The sequence below is a fragment of the Populus nigra genome, chromosome 19 (genome assembly GCF_951802175.1).
Source record: "Populus nigra chromosome 19, ddPopNigr1.1, whole genome shotgun sequence".
Lineage (NCBI taxonomy): Eukaryota > Viridiplantae > Streptophyta > Magnoliopsida > Malpighiales > Salicaceae > Populus > Populus nigra.
In genome coordinates, this window is record NC_084870.1 from 2,158,074 (window position 1) to 2,175,121 (window position 17,048).

Consider the following 17,048-nt stretch of genomic DNA (forward strand, 5'->3'; position numbering starts at 1 on the left):
ACAAAGGGAATGTTCTATCTGCCTATAAAAATCACCTAACAAAATGTCAACTTCATGCAATAAATAAAAAATTAACGATACCTTGAGTCTCAATCTTCATCGTCAAGGATTTCAATTTTTTAAAGAAAAAAAACAAACAAACCCCAAACAGTATTGGGTTGAGAGCGACTCACTGCACCTGTATAAATTTTTAAATAATTATTAATATAATAAATAAATAGTTACAGTCTACTTATAATATTCAATTTGCTTGCATTAATTTTATCAATGTACATGGGACAATACCAACGCCAGCAAGGAGGAGATTTACACACCGTGAATCTGGTATGCTTTGGAATATTAGCGCGCATATATATATATATGTTGAAAAAAGAAGTTAAATAACATTGATTAGATTCCAATACCCATGTGATCTAAGAGTTATTTTAAGTCTTTTTCCCCTTTAACAGTGATGATTGCATGAGTTCCATTCCATGTGAGCACAGATATAAGCTATGTCAAAAAAGTGGATTAAAAAGAAAGAAAAAAAAGAAGGGAAAAGGTTTATTTTGATGGAGAAGCCATTTTCATTCTTCATCCATACCTATTTTACCAATAGAGTACTTCAAAACTTTATGGTAAAGGTTTAATCTATATCTCACGTCTATGAAAGAGAGCTAATTTATTTATTTATAATCTATAGAGTATAAAACTCTTTGGATTGCGATGTTCTAATTGCACTGGTTTGTGTAACCGAGGCACGTCATCATGCTATGCATACGTATTTAGAATGATTGTTTCCCGTCGGAAAGCAAGGCACAGACTAGAGTCTAGACCACTGGTTTTTGAGTTTTCAGCCGAAAGATCTTTGGCTGCATGGAGATGGAAGGATTTGGATTCTTGAGAGCCATAATGTTGAATGGTGCCATGGAGAATTTTAGTGGTTCTAATCTGCTGATGTGTGCGGGCCAAGCCTCAGTTCTCTTCATAATTACTTTAGGTGAACTTACAGGTGAAGTCGACTGAAAAGAAAGCAGGAAAAGATTCATTAGTTTGGGTGGTCGTCGGATCTTATCTATATCGCATGTGCCTCTAGGCTTTAAAGCATGAACGACGTTCCTACTACCTCAAATATCCCTTCAAATATCCCCTGCCATGGTAGGACAAGAAAATTTGCTCTCTAGATTCATTCATGATATTTATTTTCTTAGCTAGTCTTGTTATGTTTAGTTTGTGAATGATTATAAATTGCTGTGCAAGGTGTGAGTAATATCTAAGGATATTTAGACCCTCCTCACAACGCTTTGTAGAAAAGTCCCAAGGGGATATTTAGTTGATTGGGACATATATAGGGTAAGGATTTCACCTTCAATGTGGATAGGAAGCAACATACGGGTGTCTTTAGAAGTGTGGTTTGATTGGGTGTGATAGTTTATATATATATATATATATAAACTATCACACCCAATCAAACCACACTTCTAATATATATATATATATATATATATATATATATATAAAATGTCACTATTAAAAGCAAGTTTTACATGTTTTTTCTTGTTTTATTATGTGGGTTTCACGGAAAAAAACCACACTACACTTTCAAATACATTCATAATCATGAATGGCAGCAACCCCTGTACAAGTTTGGTGGTTGACAATAATTGATAGGTGTACATCATACATGACAATGAAAAATGGTTTTTGCCTCTTTTAAAAAAATATATTTCTCAATTATTTTTTATTTAAAAAATTAAATTTATGTTTTTTCATATATTTGTTACGATTTGGACGTGCTAAATTTTGTATGAGAAAAATTATTTTAATATATTTTTAATTAAAAAACACTTTTAAAAAGCATCTTATTCCATATTATTAAATACATTTCCTACTTAATTTCATTTTAGCTTAGTTAAAAAATAATATAAATCATATCTTGAAACTTTATCTAATAACTTAATTTTTAGGTTGAATTGGTTCTTTGACATTGTATTAGAGTCTTGTTGACCAAACGATCACAAGTTCGAATATTATCATCCTTATTTATTTGATAAAAATTAAGCACAAGGTAATATATACTTGTGCAAGTTTCAAACTTAAAGGGTTTTCACTTGAGGGAGGGTATTAGAGAATAATATAAATAATATCTTGGGACCTCACCTAACAGTTTAAGTTTTTGGGTTGAGATGGTTATTTAACAAGCTCTACAGTAAATCTCTTTTCTTATTATGTGTCTGTATAAAGTATCTATTAGTAATTTTACAAATTTAATCTTACATTCTTTACATTACATGAGGGATATTTGGTCCAATTATCCTTAATTGTTAATAGAAATCCAATAGTTAGATAAGACGCTGCTCGTTGAGTTGAGAAATATTACTCATGTGACAATTTTAATAAAGATGCTCGGTTCTAATTTTAAGAAAATAAAATAAACAAATCCAATTGGGAGAGTCACGTAATTGTTTTATAAAACTTGAATTATGGAAAGTTAATAAACCAAAAAAAAAGGTTTATTAACTTTCCATTTTAAAAAAAATTGTTTGAGAAGAAAAAACATGGGACTGAAAAACTTCACCAAAATTGTTTATTAATACTTTCCACCTCAACAAGCTTTAACACAGTAAATGAATTTATGTTAACAATTGAGATTAATGGGATAGAATTGTCTAAAGATAACCACTATAAGGTCAAATTCGCAAAATTAATTATTCGAGATTTAATCTGTCAATTTAATGCAAACACAGGTCTCAAAATGAATTTTTTAAAAAAAAAAAGAAAAAAAAAAAGAAAGAAAGACAAAAAAGAAGAAGATGAATGGTGGTCTTTGCCGACATACTTGGAGAGTGGGATGTTCAATGAGTTCAAGAACTTGGTCCCTCTATGAAGCAATTTTCTAGCACTAATAAAGGCACACTAAGTCAAAGTTGGGCATTATGAGTAGTGATTGGAGGCTTAATCTATAACATACCTTGAAAATTGTTGAATGTTGAGAGCTTTTAACATGTGGTATTATGTGAGCAGAGATTGAAAATTTGAAGATTTCGACACTGAAAACTAAAAGATGCTTTATGCAAGACCTTTTATATCATAGTTTTCAAATTAAGCCCGAGAACTTGATTTGGCATCCGGCTGTTCAAGAATTGAAATTAGACTGAATTTAAAAAAAAATTAAAATCTTAAATTGATTTAGTAAAATTTGGTTAAAAACCTAATTATAAGTTATTAATTATTTATTTTTTAAACCAAAACAATATTATTTTAATTTATTTAAAAAATTAAGGTTAATTTGGATTACCCAATGACCCAAAAACTCATCTCTCTAGCACCCTAACAGAACTCAGTCTGGACATAAACCAATTAGTTAGTTTTTAGCAGTAATTGCAAGGGAGGGGCGTTGTGTTGAGGCATCAACAAACCTTGGATATTTTTTATACTATGTTTAGATATTGTCTTTAAAGAGAAAAAAGTAGTTTAGACTTAAGATAGAGAACATGATTTTATATTATATTTTTTTGTTTTAAAATGATATGAATTGATTTTAAAATATTTATTTTTATATTTTAATAAAAAAATACATTTTTATTATTTTTTTAATAGAATAATAATAGAATTGGTGAAAGTAGATTTTGATTGAAAAAAGAAAATCTCACTTTAAAACAAGTGCTCAAGACATGCATATCCCCACCCAGCAGCACCAAAAATGGACCCTTCCGACATTATTCCATCCTCGTACTTTTCAGTGCTACCAAATAAATACGACCGATCAAAGAGAGAAGACACCAGTTTCTTTTTAATGACCCTAGTTTCTTCATTTGCCTTTTTTTCCATGGATACAGTTATATGGGCCTAAATTCTATTTCTTTTCTTTCTTTATTTCTTTCTTTTTTAAAAAAAAAAATCTAGATAATCAATAGAATGACTTTGCAGTTGAAATGCAGGTATCTTACAGCTCCACAGCTGGAAGCCGACAAGAGACACAAGAAAACTTGAGGTGGTTTTTCAAACCTTGCCTGTTTGATGGGTTGATTTAACTAATATAAAATTAAAATTAAAATAATTAATTTTTAAAATTATTTATATATAATTGACCCGAGTAAAACCTTCAAAAGATCAAATTATTTTTTTAAAAAATAATATTGTTTTTATTTTTTAATTTTAAATAACATTATTTAAAATAAATTAACTCACTGGCCTATGAATTGACTTGTTTATGTTCTAGGCAGGCTTGGACTGTTCGGGTCCGATCGGGTCATGGAAACATAGAAGAAAATCCTTGAAATATTTGTTGTTGTACAAGATCCCTCCATTCTTTCAAGTTGAGCGTCATTTCCAGAACATTGATGTTTGCAATCGGAATGCGTGGCTAAAGATCAAAGTTTTTAAATTGAAGTAATAAGCATCATGTCATGTGCTAATCAAGACCCATCCCTATTCTTTCCCTTGTAAAATGCATGTAAACTATATCTTCTACACACAGGAAAAGATTCATGGGAAATTCTGTCGAGATGTGTTATAATTATCCTCATCAAGAATTATTTTAACTCCATTGTTTTTAACGGTATTAACAAGAGCCCAAATCCTGGTGCGGTTCTTAAAGCCTTTTTTCTCAAACTCTTTGTACATATCGACATGAATCTTTCTTCCTTGTCCCTATTCTAGACCCTCCTCCACCTTGTTTCTCATAGCCAGCACCTCTCCCACAACTGTTGCTGCTTTTGCATTGCAAGATCGAGCACACTCAAGGGTGTTCTTGATGGAATGTTCAGCTCTTGATGCTGTTGCCACAATTCTCCCATTGTTTCTGTCCACAACATCTCTGCTGTTATGTTCTTCAATGATATAAACAAACTAAGGACGTATCTCTTCAAGATCGGCCTTCTCTATCTATCCTGACATTTCGATTAACAGCAAAAGAATATAATCAGTTTTGGAACATTAATATCAACTGAGATGGAGTCGATGAAACAAACAATCCATACACCAAAGAAGCTAAGCATAGCCTAGACAAGCTACACCCACCACCAGCATTCTTATTTCGGCTCCTGAAAGCACAATCATAACATCTCTTAAATCTCAAACTTAGCTTGGAACAAGATTGGCGAACAGCGTTTTTAACTTGTGCAATTCAATGCCTCCTCTATATAGGTATTGCTTCTGCACTTTGTGTATTTCTTCAACCCCACCAATTTGCAGAAATTTAAAAGATACCTACAAATAGCAGTTAACCATGGAAAAATCTATTTTGGCCTCCTAATGAAAAGGTAACAAACATTTTTAAGAAATCCAAACACACTAAAAAACAGAGAAATCCACAAACAAACACACGCTTAAGAACTAGAAAAACTTGACAGGTTTGAAGCTTGAAACTCAAGATTTTTCAGATAATTTGACAGGTTGTCCAAACTTGCACAGTCGCACGTCCAGACTTTTGTTGTGGTAATATAGTGTAGTGAAACTCAGAATGATACATTGTTGTATCATCAGATACAACAATGAGAAATCATCATGCAGGGACAGGAGCAACAAACAGCGTCACTGGAAAAATAGCAGGACACAAGAATCAGCTAAAGTGTATTTCCCAATTGTTTCTATTTCTCCAGGTTATCAAAATGAGGGAACAAAGTGATAAGCAAGTTGCCAGACTTCTTAATGGCCATAGAAAGATATAGATCTTTGAGAGCCTGGGACGGACTATCATGGATCCTGATACATTAAATATCAGGTTAGTTTCTCAAGGGATATGGGAAACTGAGAGGAGCATTGTGAAGCATCGGAAGACTTGTTTTGGGAGAAAAACAAAGGAAAACCTCAGCGGGACTGGTAAAAACAGAGATTCAGAGGTAGTATACATGAAGGGAAAACTTAAGGTCATCCTTCAACAACCTTTCCAAGGAAGGTCTCCATTCTTGTTTATGAATTTAGGGTTTAATTATTGACGAACATGATTAAAAGAGAAAAAGATGAATGGAAAAAACATTCTTAAGAAATTATTTGGCATGTCCATTTTCATTTGGTGGAGTACTGCCCGTTTTCTAGTACTTTCAATTTTGAAAACGAACAAGAACTTAATTTGTTGCTATTTTAGAGAGTGACAAACTCCAAGAGCATTCAAGTGAACTCATGTCAGAATAAACATAGATCATTTCACCAATTATTAATGCCCTTTGAGAAATATAAACTGAACCTACAGTTGCAAGAGAGTTCAAGATCAGGTTTCTTATGCTATATTTCTAGTTCGAAGCAAGAAAGTTTCCATCTCCTTTAGCAATACGGTGGTCATCACCATTCAGCATTATGAGTTCAAGTGGATATCCACTACTTGAAATTGTAACAACGGGCATGAACTCTCACTCAATAAGAGCATCAGCTTGGAGAAGAGAATAACATCTGGTACATGTAAACAAGTTCGAATCGAACATGGAGCAACAAAACGAGTTTCCTTCCATCGAACAAAATAGGTGCACCATCATTGGAGTGCTTGTTTTTGGCCCAAGGTGTTACGCAACAGATCAGCAACTTTTAGATTTAAGAAACCAAAGGACAACATAAATCAAAATGCAACCATCTCTGTTTCAAGGAAAATAACAGTTTTTGAAGGATTAAGAGTAATTTTATTTGACTCATCAATGCCCACAAAGATAACAAAACAATGCAGAGCCGCGATTAATCAATCAATATTTGGTAATTATAACCAACAAGCATGGCTTAGTGTTTACATAAAAACAAACAAACAAACATTCACGTGAAGTAAGAATAATAGTTGTTTATTATCAAACAGAAAAGGAAAGGCTAAAATCAATCGTTGATTTTATTTGATGGGGGCTGCCAATGTTTCTGATAATGGAATAGTTGCAATACTCATTTCACCCATTACTAAACAGTATCCAATAGCAATCGAATTAAAGTTTGAATGTACCATCAACATAGCATAATACAAAGCATGTATTCACGGGCTAGAGGCTGTTTTGGAGAGGAAAGTCAAAAGGCCAAAACAAAAAAGATGAAGCTAAAGCCTTACCAAGAACACCTCATTAAGCTGGCAGCTCAATTTGAAGAGACTGGATTTGCTCATTTGAGTAGAAACAAAAATCAGTTTGCAGATGCACTGGGTACACTAGCTTTAATGACTCAAATTGGGGGTGAGGTGAAGATCCAACCTGTGAATATTGAGATAAAGATTTCCCCTGCATATTGTTGTTGCTTGAATGAAATGGAAGAAGATATGAAGCCCTGGTATCATAATATCCAACAGTTTATCAGAAGCCGAGACTACAAGGCAAGAGCGGATAAAACAAACCGAAAATATTTTCGAATAATGACCATGCACTGCTACTTAGAAGGGGAAATCTTGTACAAAAGAGGATTTGATGGGACACCGTTGAGATATTTGGATAAAAAAAAAAGCTCTGAAGGCAATGGAGGAAATTCATGAAGGTGTTTGTGCTATGAACATGATGTTAGGACAAATACAGAGCAGTGAATACTTCTGGAAACCTATAAAAAGATGGCATTATTTCCGATATCTCTGCATAATATGATTGCATATTGGGCATTTGCGATATGGAGAATGGGTGTTTAATGGGTGTAGCGTAATGATAAAGGATTTGAAAACTGCACAGCAAGTCTCAAGTTCGAGTTAGGACGTACAGCTTTTATAAGAGCCTGGGACAGCTGGGGTTTTATTCGCTCACCTAGACCCACAAAGTACACTTTCTGAGGAGTAGGGTTTCCTCGAATCCAAAAGAAAAAAAAAGATATGGAGAATGGATGTCATTGGCACGATAAATTTAAAAAAAAGTGATGGACATCGGTTTGTTTAAGTTACAATTGCTTACTTTATAAAATGCATCGAGGCGGCTGTCTATGCTCATGTCACACAGAAAATAATTCAGGAATTTATTGAAAACCCACTCGCACGCTCTCCCCTTGCCTAGAAAGATATTGCTTGTTAGTATGGTTTGGCAGAGGCGCTTGTAACTAGCCATACTTACAATTTTAATAGCAAGATTATTCAAGACCTTTGTCAATAGTGAAAGATTAATCATTTCAATTCCTTATTGATCCAAGATGAATGGAGCCCAAGCAAACAAGAACATAAAGAAAATTATTTAAAAAATAATCATTACTTACAAAAACTGACATGAAATGTTGTCATATGCCTTGCATGGATACCAAACTATTGTTAGAACATCAATAGATGCAACCCAGTATTCCATGGTATATGGAATAGATACAGTGATTTCTCTTGAAATTAAAATATATTTCCTAAAAGTACTAAATGAAATAAAAATAGAAAAGTCAAAATAGACTAAAATCCGGTGTGAACAACTACATTTTATTAGCGAGATAAAGTTGGCTATAATTTTCCATAAACAACTATATCAAAAAAGAATGGCTACAACTTTTGATAAGATATTACGAACTCGAGAATTTCATGGAAGAGATTTGGTGTTGAAGAAGATTTTACTAGTTCTCAAGGAGGATCAAAACAAATGAGCACCTAATTATAAAGTCCCCTATGAAGTCAAGAATATAGTTTCAGGGAGGGCTCTCATTTTATAGATTTTTCAAATCTTGTAAATTCAAATGTTGTGAAAAAGTATTATACTTCAAATTGTATTTTCTTTGTCTAATGCAATAAAAATGTTAAGATATTCTAATGTGTGAGCCAACCTGCCATCTTTAGACAACGCCTATGATGATTTCCAGTGGCCAAAAGCAACCTTCCTTAGTGTTATTTTTATTTGTCTCGGTGGTGCCTACCTCTCTAGGTAACATAAGTATTGTAATCCTCGCTAATTTAGTGTCAGTAGGATTTTCTCTCTCTCTCACTTTCTCCTCCTCGAATTAAATGCTGAAAACTTCAAAGTAACTCTTCAATTTGTTTTTTTTTTAGATTTAGTCCTTATTCTTTTAGTTGTAATTTTTTTTGAATAAGTTATTTCAATTTGAAAATTATTTTCAATTTCATTCCTCCCTCAATTGTTTTCGTATCTCAAATTTAGCCCATATTTTTTTTATTGTTATTTTTTAAATTTAGATGATTTTTAAAATTGGTTTTGTTTTATGATTTCGTCCTTCTTAATTCTTTTTTCCTATCATATTTGATCTTTATTTATTTTTGTTATTTTTTTTCTTTGGAATTTTTTTTTAATTGATTGTTTTTTTCAATTTCATCATTCAACATTAATTTAGTTGGGAATTGGACTTTTTAATTGAGCTCGGGTCTAAGATTTCACAGGTCATGAATTTAGATGGTTATCCCAGGTTTAGAATACCCGGGTTTACTTCATTTTTCATACTATTAAAATAGGATTGCTTTTTTTTTTTAATATTATTAAATTAATCGTGCTTATTAAACTCAACCAACTCAATGGATGAAGTCTATATTTTATTTGACTTCTTTAGAAACTCTACTATCACCTTAATGTCCTTTTTTTTTGTGTTCGGAAAAATTTGGTCTACCTTGCGACATAGCGCCGATCACTAATATAAGTTTATTAAAGTCACTTTTGTTATGCTCTTTTTTTAAATTATTTTTTTTCATTTTTGACCTTTAATAGTTGGTTTATTAGAACTATACTTTATAATTTGTTTCAATAAGGATTTTATGGGGTTATTACCCATATCATGCCCCAAATTACAGGTTTTAGAGGTTAATCATAGTTGACTTGAATCGATCAAATAAGTCACCGTTTTAATATTTTTTTTTAAAAAAAAACATGTCATCATTTAAGTATTTTAAAAGTGTTTCATCTAGTATGCATCAAATGTTTTACTTCTTAGCATCTTTATATTAATTTATCTTGATCTCATGATACAAGTTCCGGGTTTAACTAATTAACACGAGTTGACTTGAGTTGTCTTTTTAATCTATTTTTTCTAATTAATTTTCTTTTTCGATTTCATCTTTCAACATTGGATTGGTTGGTAATTAGGCTTCATATTTTTTTTATTTACTTTCTATGGAGTTATCCAATTTCATAACCTAGATTGCAAGTTTGATAAGTTAACTTGGGTTGACTCTATTTTTTTTTTATTGAATATACTTTTAATTGGGTTTGTATTTTTTTATTTGCTTTTAATAAAGTTATCCTGATCTCATGACTTGAGTCATAGTTTTTGATAAGTGAACCTAAGTTGACTCATATAGTTTTTTTTATTTATTTTTTAATTTCATCATTTAATGTTGAATTGATTAGGAATTGATCTTTATAATTTATTTTGATTTGCTTTTTAACTTGAATCAGTCCAATATGTCGACATCTCAATATTTTTTAAAAAATATTATTCAATATATTACCGTATTAATATTTTTTAAAAAATATACTCCATTATATCATAATTACATATTTTTTTATTAAATACTATATTAATAATATTTAAATATTTTTATATTAAAAAAACTAATCTGAACCACACACCAATAATATAAGCATTTGTCGAGAAGGATTTAGCTATCACCATAACGTTTCGATAACAAAACCTAATATAAATTGATCGTACAATTGTTTTATGACGAAAAAAGCTAAAACAAATTCAAATTTAACTCTTCCACATACCAAACAGTCACGAGTTGAATTTAGGCACGGAACTGAAGAAAACCTGAACATTACAACAAGCGCTAACTTCTTCTAATCTGCCTTTAAAAAGAATGGTAAACAACCGTACACGTGTCTACCAATCGTCTATAAATATTTAGATCATCGACTCTCCTCAAACCCTCTCACCCATAACCCTCATATACGGGTTTTCTATTACACCACCGAAACATCCGTTCGAAACCAAACCCTAGATCCCTCTCTCTCTAATTACTTGATATAACCATGGTTTCCGACGCCAGCAAGAAGAAGGCCGCTCAAAAGAAGGCGGCGGCCGCTGCCAAGAGAGGTGGAAAAGCAGCTGCAACCTCCTCAAAAGCAGCGGCGGCTGCCGATTCGCAGAATGGAGGTGTTGATAAGTTGTCGAATGGAGTTGGAGCTCTTCAGATTTCCGATCGGACTTGTACTGGCGTCCTATGCTCGCATCCTCTTTCCAGAGATATCCGCGTATGTTTGTTGATTTTTCTTTTTTAAATACTACAGTTTAATCTATGTATATATAGATTGATTGGTTGGTTGATTTATTTTTATGTTTTATTGACCTTTTTTTTTCTAAGTCTTGTTAGATGTTGATTATAACGCAGGTTTTTACTTAATTTTTTGATTAGGCTCCTTAATTAATTTGATCGCACCAATTTTTTTTCTCAAGGTTCTTTTAGATGGTTCTCTAATTCTAAGCTGCAAGAGCTTATTGTAAGGATTAATTGGTTAACTGTAAGAGTGTCTCCAATTGCCATATCTTGCTTTCAATATCTAAAGATAATTATTTTGATTTTTTTTTTGTATTTCTGAGTATGATTCTGATCATATAGATATTAAATCGAATGCCCTGGGATCTTGTTATAGATATATTAGCGTGCAGTTTCTTCAATTGATATATTCCATAGGATATATTATGTTGTATGATTGCTAGTCTTGCACACATCACACCAGAATTATAAATTAGTCTCACCACTAGCTTATTGTTGCTAGCTTGGTGTTACCTAGACAAGTGCCTATGCGAGCAGCTGTGTCTGTCATCAGTGCATTCTGGCAACCGTGAACATGCAATGTTTAGACTAAAAATTTTCTTTTCTGAATGAATATAAGCAATAGTTCACCCTTCTGGGATTCCTTGGAAGAGGTAATATCAAGTGATAAGGGTTTTTTTATTGGTTATTTGTATAGAGTTTGAATCTTGGTTCAAAAGGTAATGTTATTGGCAAATAACTTAGATCTTCATTGCAGATTGAATCATTGTCAGTTACTTTTCATGGACATGATCTCATTGTTGATTCTGAGCTGGAGCTAAACTATGGCAGGTTTGGATATTCTTACCTAATTGGCGCATGTGTCATATAACTTCATATTGAAAAAGAAATTCATTCTATTTTTTCCCCATCCGTACATCATTTTGTACTTCAGACGATATGGATTACTTGGTTTAAATGGATGTGGGAAATCAACACTCCTAGCTGCAATAGGGTGTCGAGAGCTTCCAATTCCAGAGCACATGGACATATATCACCTCACCAGGGAGATCGAAGCTTCTGATATGTCTTCACTTGAGGCTGTGATAAGCTGTGATGAGGAGAGGTTAGAGTTGGAGAAAGAAGCAGAGGCCTTGGCTGCACAGGTATTTCCTTGTGACTAAAAATAATTTTGGTGTATTTCAGAACTTGTGAATGATGTATGTTATTGTGACTTCCATGTGTGATTGATCATTTATTTTGGCTTGGCTTGGATATAGGATGATGGAGGTGGAGAAGCTCTTGATCGTATTTATGAGCGTTTGGAGGCCATGGATGTGGCAACTGCAGAGAAACGTGCTGCTGAAATTTTGTTTGGTCTTGGATTTAACAAGCAAATGCAAACAAAGAAAACTCGAGATTTTTCTGGTGGCTGGAGAATGAGGATTGCATTAGCTCGGGCTTTGTTCATGAACCCAACTGTCCTCTTACTTGATGAGCCAACCAATCATCTTGGTAAGCTCCCCTAGCACTGATGTTTGCTCATTACATTTTCCAACTCTCTCGTGTGGTATTTTGGCTACGTTTCCTTTTTTTGGAGAAAAGAAAAACTCTCTAGGGGTTTGTGAATTTGCAAGTACACGCCAATATTTTTCTTCTGCGTATTAAACTGGACTAGGATTTTTTGGATTAAAAATCTGTTCTTGCCTTGAATGTTTGCAAGTACATTTAAGAAACCACAACACCCTACTTGATGGAAAAGAAAGCAAAACCCAAGATGAGAAAACAATGCCATGTCCTGTCCTATTGAGCATGAGATGTGAATCCTTTATCCATGACACTATATCATGAGAAGTCAAAACTATCAAATATTAAAAAGAAAAAAAGCTCCATAATGCAAGTTGTTCTGGGAAGATTCTTAAGTTTTCTGTCTGAACTCTCCTAAGAAGTGTGAATTTTGCATGCACATCCTTACAAGCTCTTTGATTTTCCTCATTCAAAAATCTACAAAAAAATCAGTGACAGGTCCACATATAACTTGAAATCATGGCCTGTTACAGCCTGTTTAGATTATTGGTTATGGTAATGATTTCAATTGAATTCTATTGGATTTATTAGTTGAGTTGGATCTATCCAAGAACTTAAGGTGTATAATGACTGACATATTCTCAATCATAGATTGTTTGTCTTTCTTTTTACCAGTTTCCAACTCTTCTCTGTACATTCTAACTTACAATTCTATATGAAATCAAATTTTTATGTTTGGAAGTGTGGATTTTCTAAGAAATTCAGTTCTACACGTTGATTTCCACCCAATTGAAATTCAACCTTGAAGGGTCTGATTTCATGTGGATTACTGTTGGATGGTCACACACCATGCAGCAGAAATATATTCATAAAAAGGGGTTCTGTTTTGCAAGTATTTTTAATCCCATTTGTGGTCAACAGTAAAGGGGAAAAAAGAAATATGAACACCAAACTATTGGACAACTATTTACTTCTATCAACATCTGCACTTTTAACTCATTTCTATAGAAGATTTGAATTCAACTCTTCACTTGAATTTTTCAAAACAGACAATTAGTGCCAAGCCTGTGACATTTGTTTCAGTGAAAACATGGAGGACTTGGGCCAAACTCACGTGATTTATTTTCCATTACTAAAAGCAAGGAAATTCATTATTTTCAGATAATGCAAAACTTTTTGGAATTCTCCTGTTGATGATTGTTAGCATGGGGACTTTGTTTTTCAGCTTGTGTGGCAGACAGTATACCGAACTGAGTTCTTATTGTGTTGGGTGAAATGTTGAAAGTTATGACCATCTAACAATTTTATGTTGTTATTTTCTTTTCATGCTTTGTTCCTTGTTTGTTGGCACATAAGTGTGTTTGACTCTTTAAAGTTCAGTTCTCATATATTGTGAGAAGAATGGCCTGGGAGGGAGTTTTAAGGGGTTTGTGAAATCTGCAAAATTTTTTTGTTAATGATCAATTCTTTTATGTTGTGACAGACCTCGAAGCCTGTGTCTGGTTGGAGGAAACTTTAAAGAACTTTGAACGCATTCTAGTTGTGGTTTCTCACTCTCAGGATTTCTTGAATGGTGTCTGCACAAACATTATCCACATGCAAAGCAAGAAATTGAAAATCTACACTGGTAACTATGATCAGTATGTTCAGACTCGTTCTGAACTGGAAGAAAACCAGATGAAACAGTACAAATGGGAGCAGGATCAGATTTCTTCCATGAAGGAGTATATTGCCCGATTTGGGCATGGGTCAGCAAAGTTAGCTCGTCAGGCGCAGAGCAAGGAGAAAACTCTTGCTAAGATGGAACGCGGTGGACTTACAGAAAGGGTTGTGAGAGACCAGGTTCTGGTCTTCCGCTTTGTTGATGTGGGGAAGCTCCCACCACCCGTGCTTCAATTTGTTGAAGTAACCTTTGGCTACACACCTGATAACCTCATTTATAAGAATCTTGACTTTGGTGTGGATCTGGACTCTAGGGTTGCGCTGGTTGGCCCCAACGGAGCTGGAAAGAGTACCTTGCTGAAGCTTATGACGGGTGACTTGGTTCCTTTAGATGGCATGGTTCGCCGGCACAATCACTTGAGGATTGCGCAATTTCATCAACACTTGACTGAGAAACTAGACTTAGAATTGTCTGCTCTCCTTTTTATGATTAGAGAGTATCCAGGGAATGAGGAAGAAAAAATGAGGGCAGCGATTGGGAAGTTTGGGTTGACAGGCAAGGCCCAGGTGATGCCCATGAGTAATTTGTCAGATGGGCAGAGGAGCAGGGTGATTTTTGCTTGGCTGGCATTTAGGCAACCCCAAATGCTCCTTCTGGATGAGCCAACCAACCATTTGGATATTGAGACCATCGACTCCCTGGCGGAGGCATTGAAAGAGTGGGATGGGGGTCTGGTTCTTGTTAGCCATGATTTCAGGCTCATAAACCAGGTAGCGCAGGAGATATGGGTATGTGAGAATCAAGCTGTTACCCGGTGGGAGGGCGACATTATGGAATTCAAGGCGCACCTGAAGAAGAAGGCAGGGTTGTCCGATTAAGTTGAGATAGATCACAGGGATGAATTCGGATAAGGGTTGAGTTGAGTATGACAAGGCCGAGTGGGTGCTTTTGGTTTCCCCAGGATGAAGAAAGCAGCAGCTTGTAGAGAGGAGGGGATGGGTGACAAGGAGGCTTGTTTATTGTTTCGAGCCAAATGTTCATCGTATCCTTTGCTCGGTTACTATGGAGTATTATTTTTGTTTTCCTTAATTACGATTGGCGTTCTACTACTAGACTTGGTCGGTGGTGGTATGTGACAATATTTATTTAGTTCAGAGGCGATGCTGATGTGATCCTCTTCTTGTTACATGTGCACTCTGAAAACATGTTATGCTACTTTCTTTCCTATGCTACTCTTATTCCTCTCTTTTTAATGTCTTGGTGTCGCCCACTGGATTTGCATCTGCCTGATGGTAATAAAATGCTCCACTTGATTTTATAAGCTGGGCTTCATGCGCTATAAAGGAGGGGCTGGATGGTAATTACATTATTTGATGTCAAATGGAGTCGCCCTTAATTCACCTCACAGCTCTCGAGGAGGAGCATGTTGGGTTTTCTAAGTCGAGGCTTCGGTTTCTTCTTCTCTCTCTCTTCGAAGTAAACTTGTCTTCCATGGTGTAAATGGCCTTGTGCTTTGGGCAGGTTTTAACGGTTTTCAACATCGGGGAGTGTATGCTTTTGGGTCGGTTATGTCCCAATTTGGATTTTACTCCCCGGTTAAATATTTTTTTCAATAAAAAAATCATTAACCATGAATGAAAATTGATTGTTAATGATATAGTTTATTAAAATTAATTTTTATTTAATTAAATTATAATAAAAATATATTTCCTCTAAATAAATCTCACACGTAAAACATAAAAAAACAATTATAGCTGAATCAATTCTGGTAAGTTGCACTTATTTAAAATACTATTCAAAAATAAATATATTCTCTAAATAAATCTCACTTATATAAAACATAAAAAAACAATTAATCAAAAAAAAATTTTAAAATTAAATATATATAAAATAATTAAAAAACAACTATTTTAAAAAAGGTTAAATACAACAATAAAAAATTTCAGAGAGGGTATTAATTTAAATATAAATTAAAAAATTATTTTAAAAATTCTCTAAAAAAAAAAGCATGACCTTTTTTAAACGGAAGAATTATATAAAACAAAAAAGAGGCCAACTTGACCCATTTAGAAAAGGCATGCATGCAGGCATGCCTTTCTTTAAAAAAATTGAAATTTGATCGGATGATATTTTGTTAGTCCTATTAATTTTTTAAAAAAATAAAATTTTAAATGACATGTCATGTGGTCTTCCTCATATTACGGAAACTATGATGGTTGAAAAATGAGGTTTTTACATGAAAACTCATTTTCAATCTATTTTTAATTTATAACACATAAAAAAGAGTAAACATCTTAAAAAAACCATAAATGACCCTAAAAAAAAAAACACATACACGCACACATAAAAACTCAATATCAACCTAAAATTAAAAATTTTTTCGAGCTCAGATATGTTTTTTAGACAATTTCAAGATGAAAAACAACATAGTAGAACTCTTTACCAAATAGAACGCGTTGTTATAAAGATCGACCATTTTGATTGTTAAAATTGATGTCAATATTGATTTTTTCTCTACTAATGAAATCTGATAATCTCTGTCTCTCTTCTCTCTTAAACCAGGAACTAAAAAAAAATTTGTACCAAAATTTATTTTTTGAAACTTAAAGGGATAAATTGTATTATTTTTAAAGATGGAGGACTTAAGTGTATTTTTCACCAAAAATCTAGAACACTTATTTTTTGCACCTTTTTCATTTTAATCTTTTTCTTTCGATTCCACCTTTACTTAAGAAATCAAAAGCAATTAGCTTTCAATTAGGATTAACTTTTTCTAAATAAAACTTCGATGATCAAAATTAATTAATAAAAAATGAACAATGAGCC

At 33.4% G+C, this 17,048-nt stretch overlaps 1 protein-coding gene across 1 annotated transcript; it reads left to right on the plus strand.

Annotated features, from left to right (window-relative positions):
• Positions 1-10,692: 10,692 nt before the first annotated feature.
• On the plus strand, positions 10,693-15,543 carry LOC133680423 (ABC transporter F family member 1). The gene is made up of 5 exons (XM_062103365.1): positions 10,693-11,030; positions 11,811-11,884; positions 11,988-12,198; positions 12,313-12,547; positions 14,043-15,543. The coding sequence occupies exons 1-5, from the start codon at positions 10,809-10,811 to the stop codon at positions 15,098-15,100; spliced, it is 1,800 nt and encodes a 599-aa protein (XP_061959349.1). The 5' UTR covers positions 10,693-10,808; the 3' UTR covers positions 15,101-15,543.
• The last annotated feature ends 1,505 nt before the right edge of the window (positions 15,544-17,048 follow it).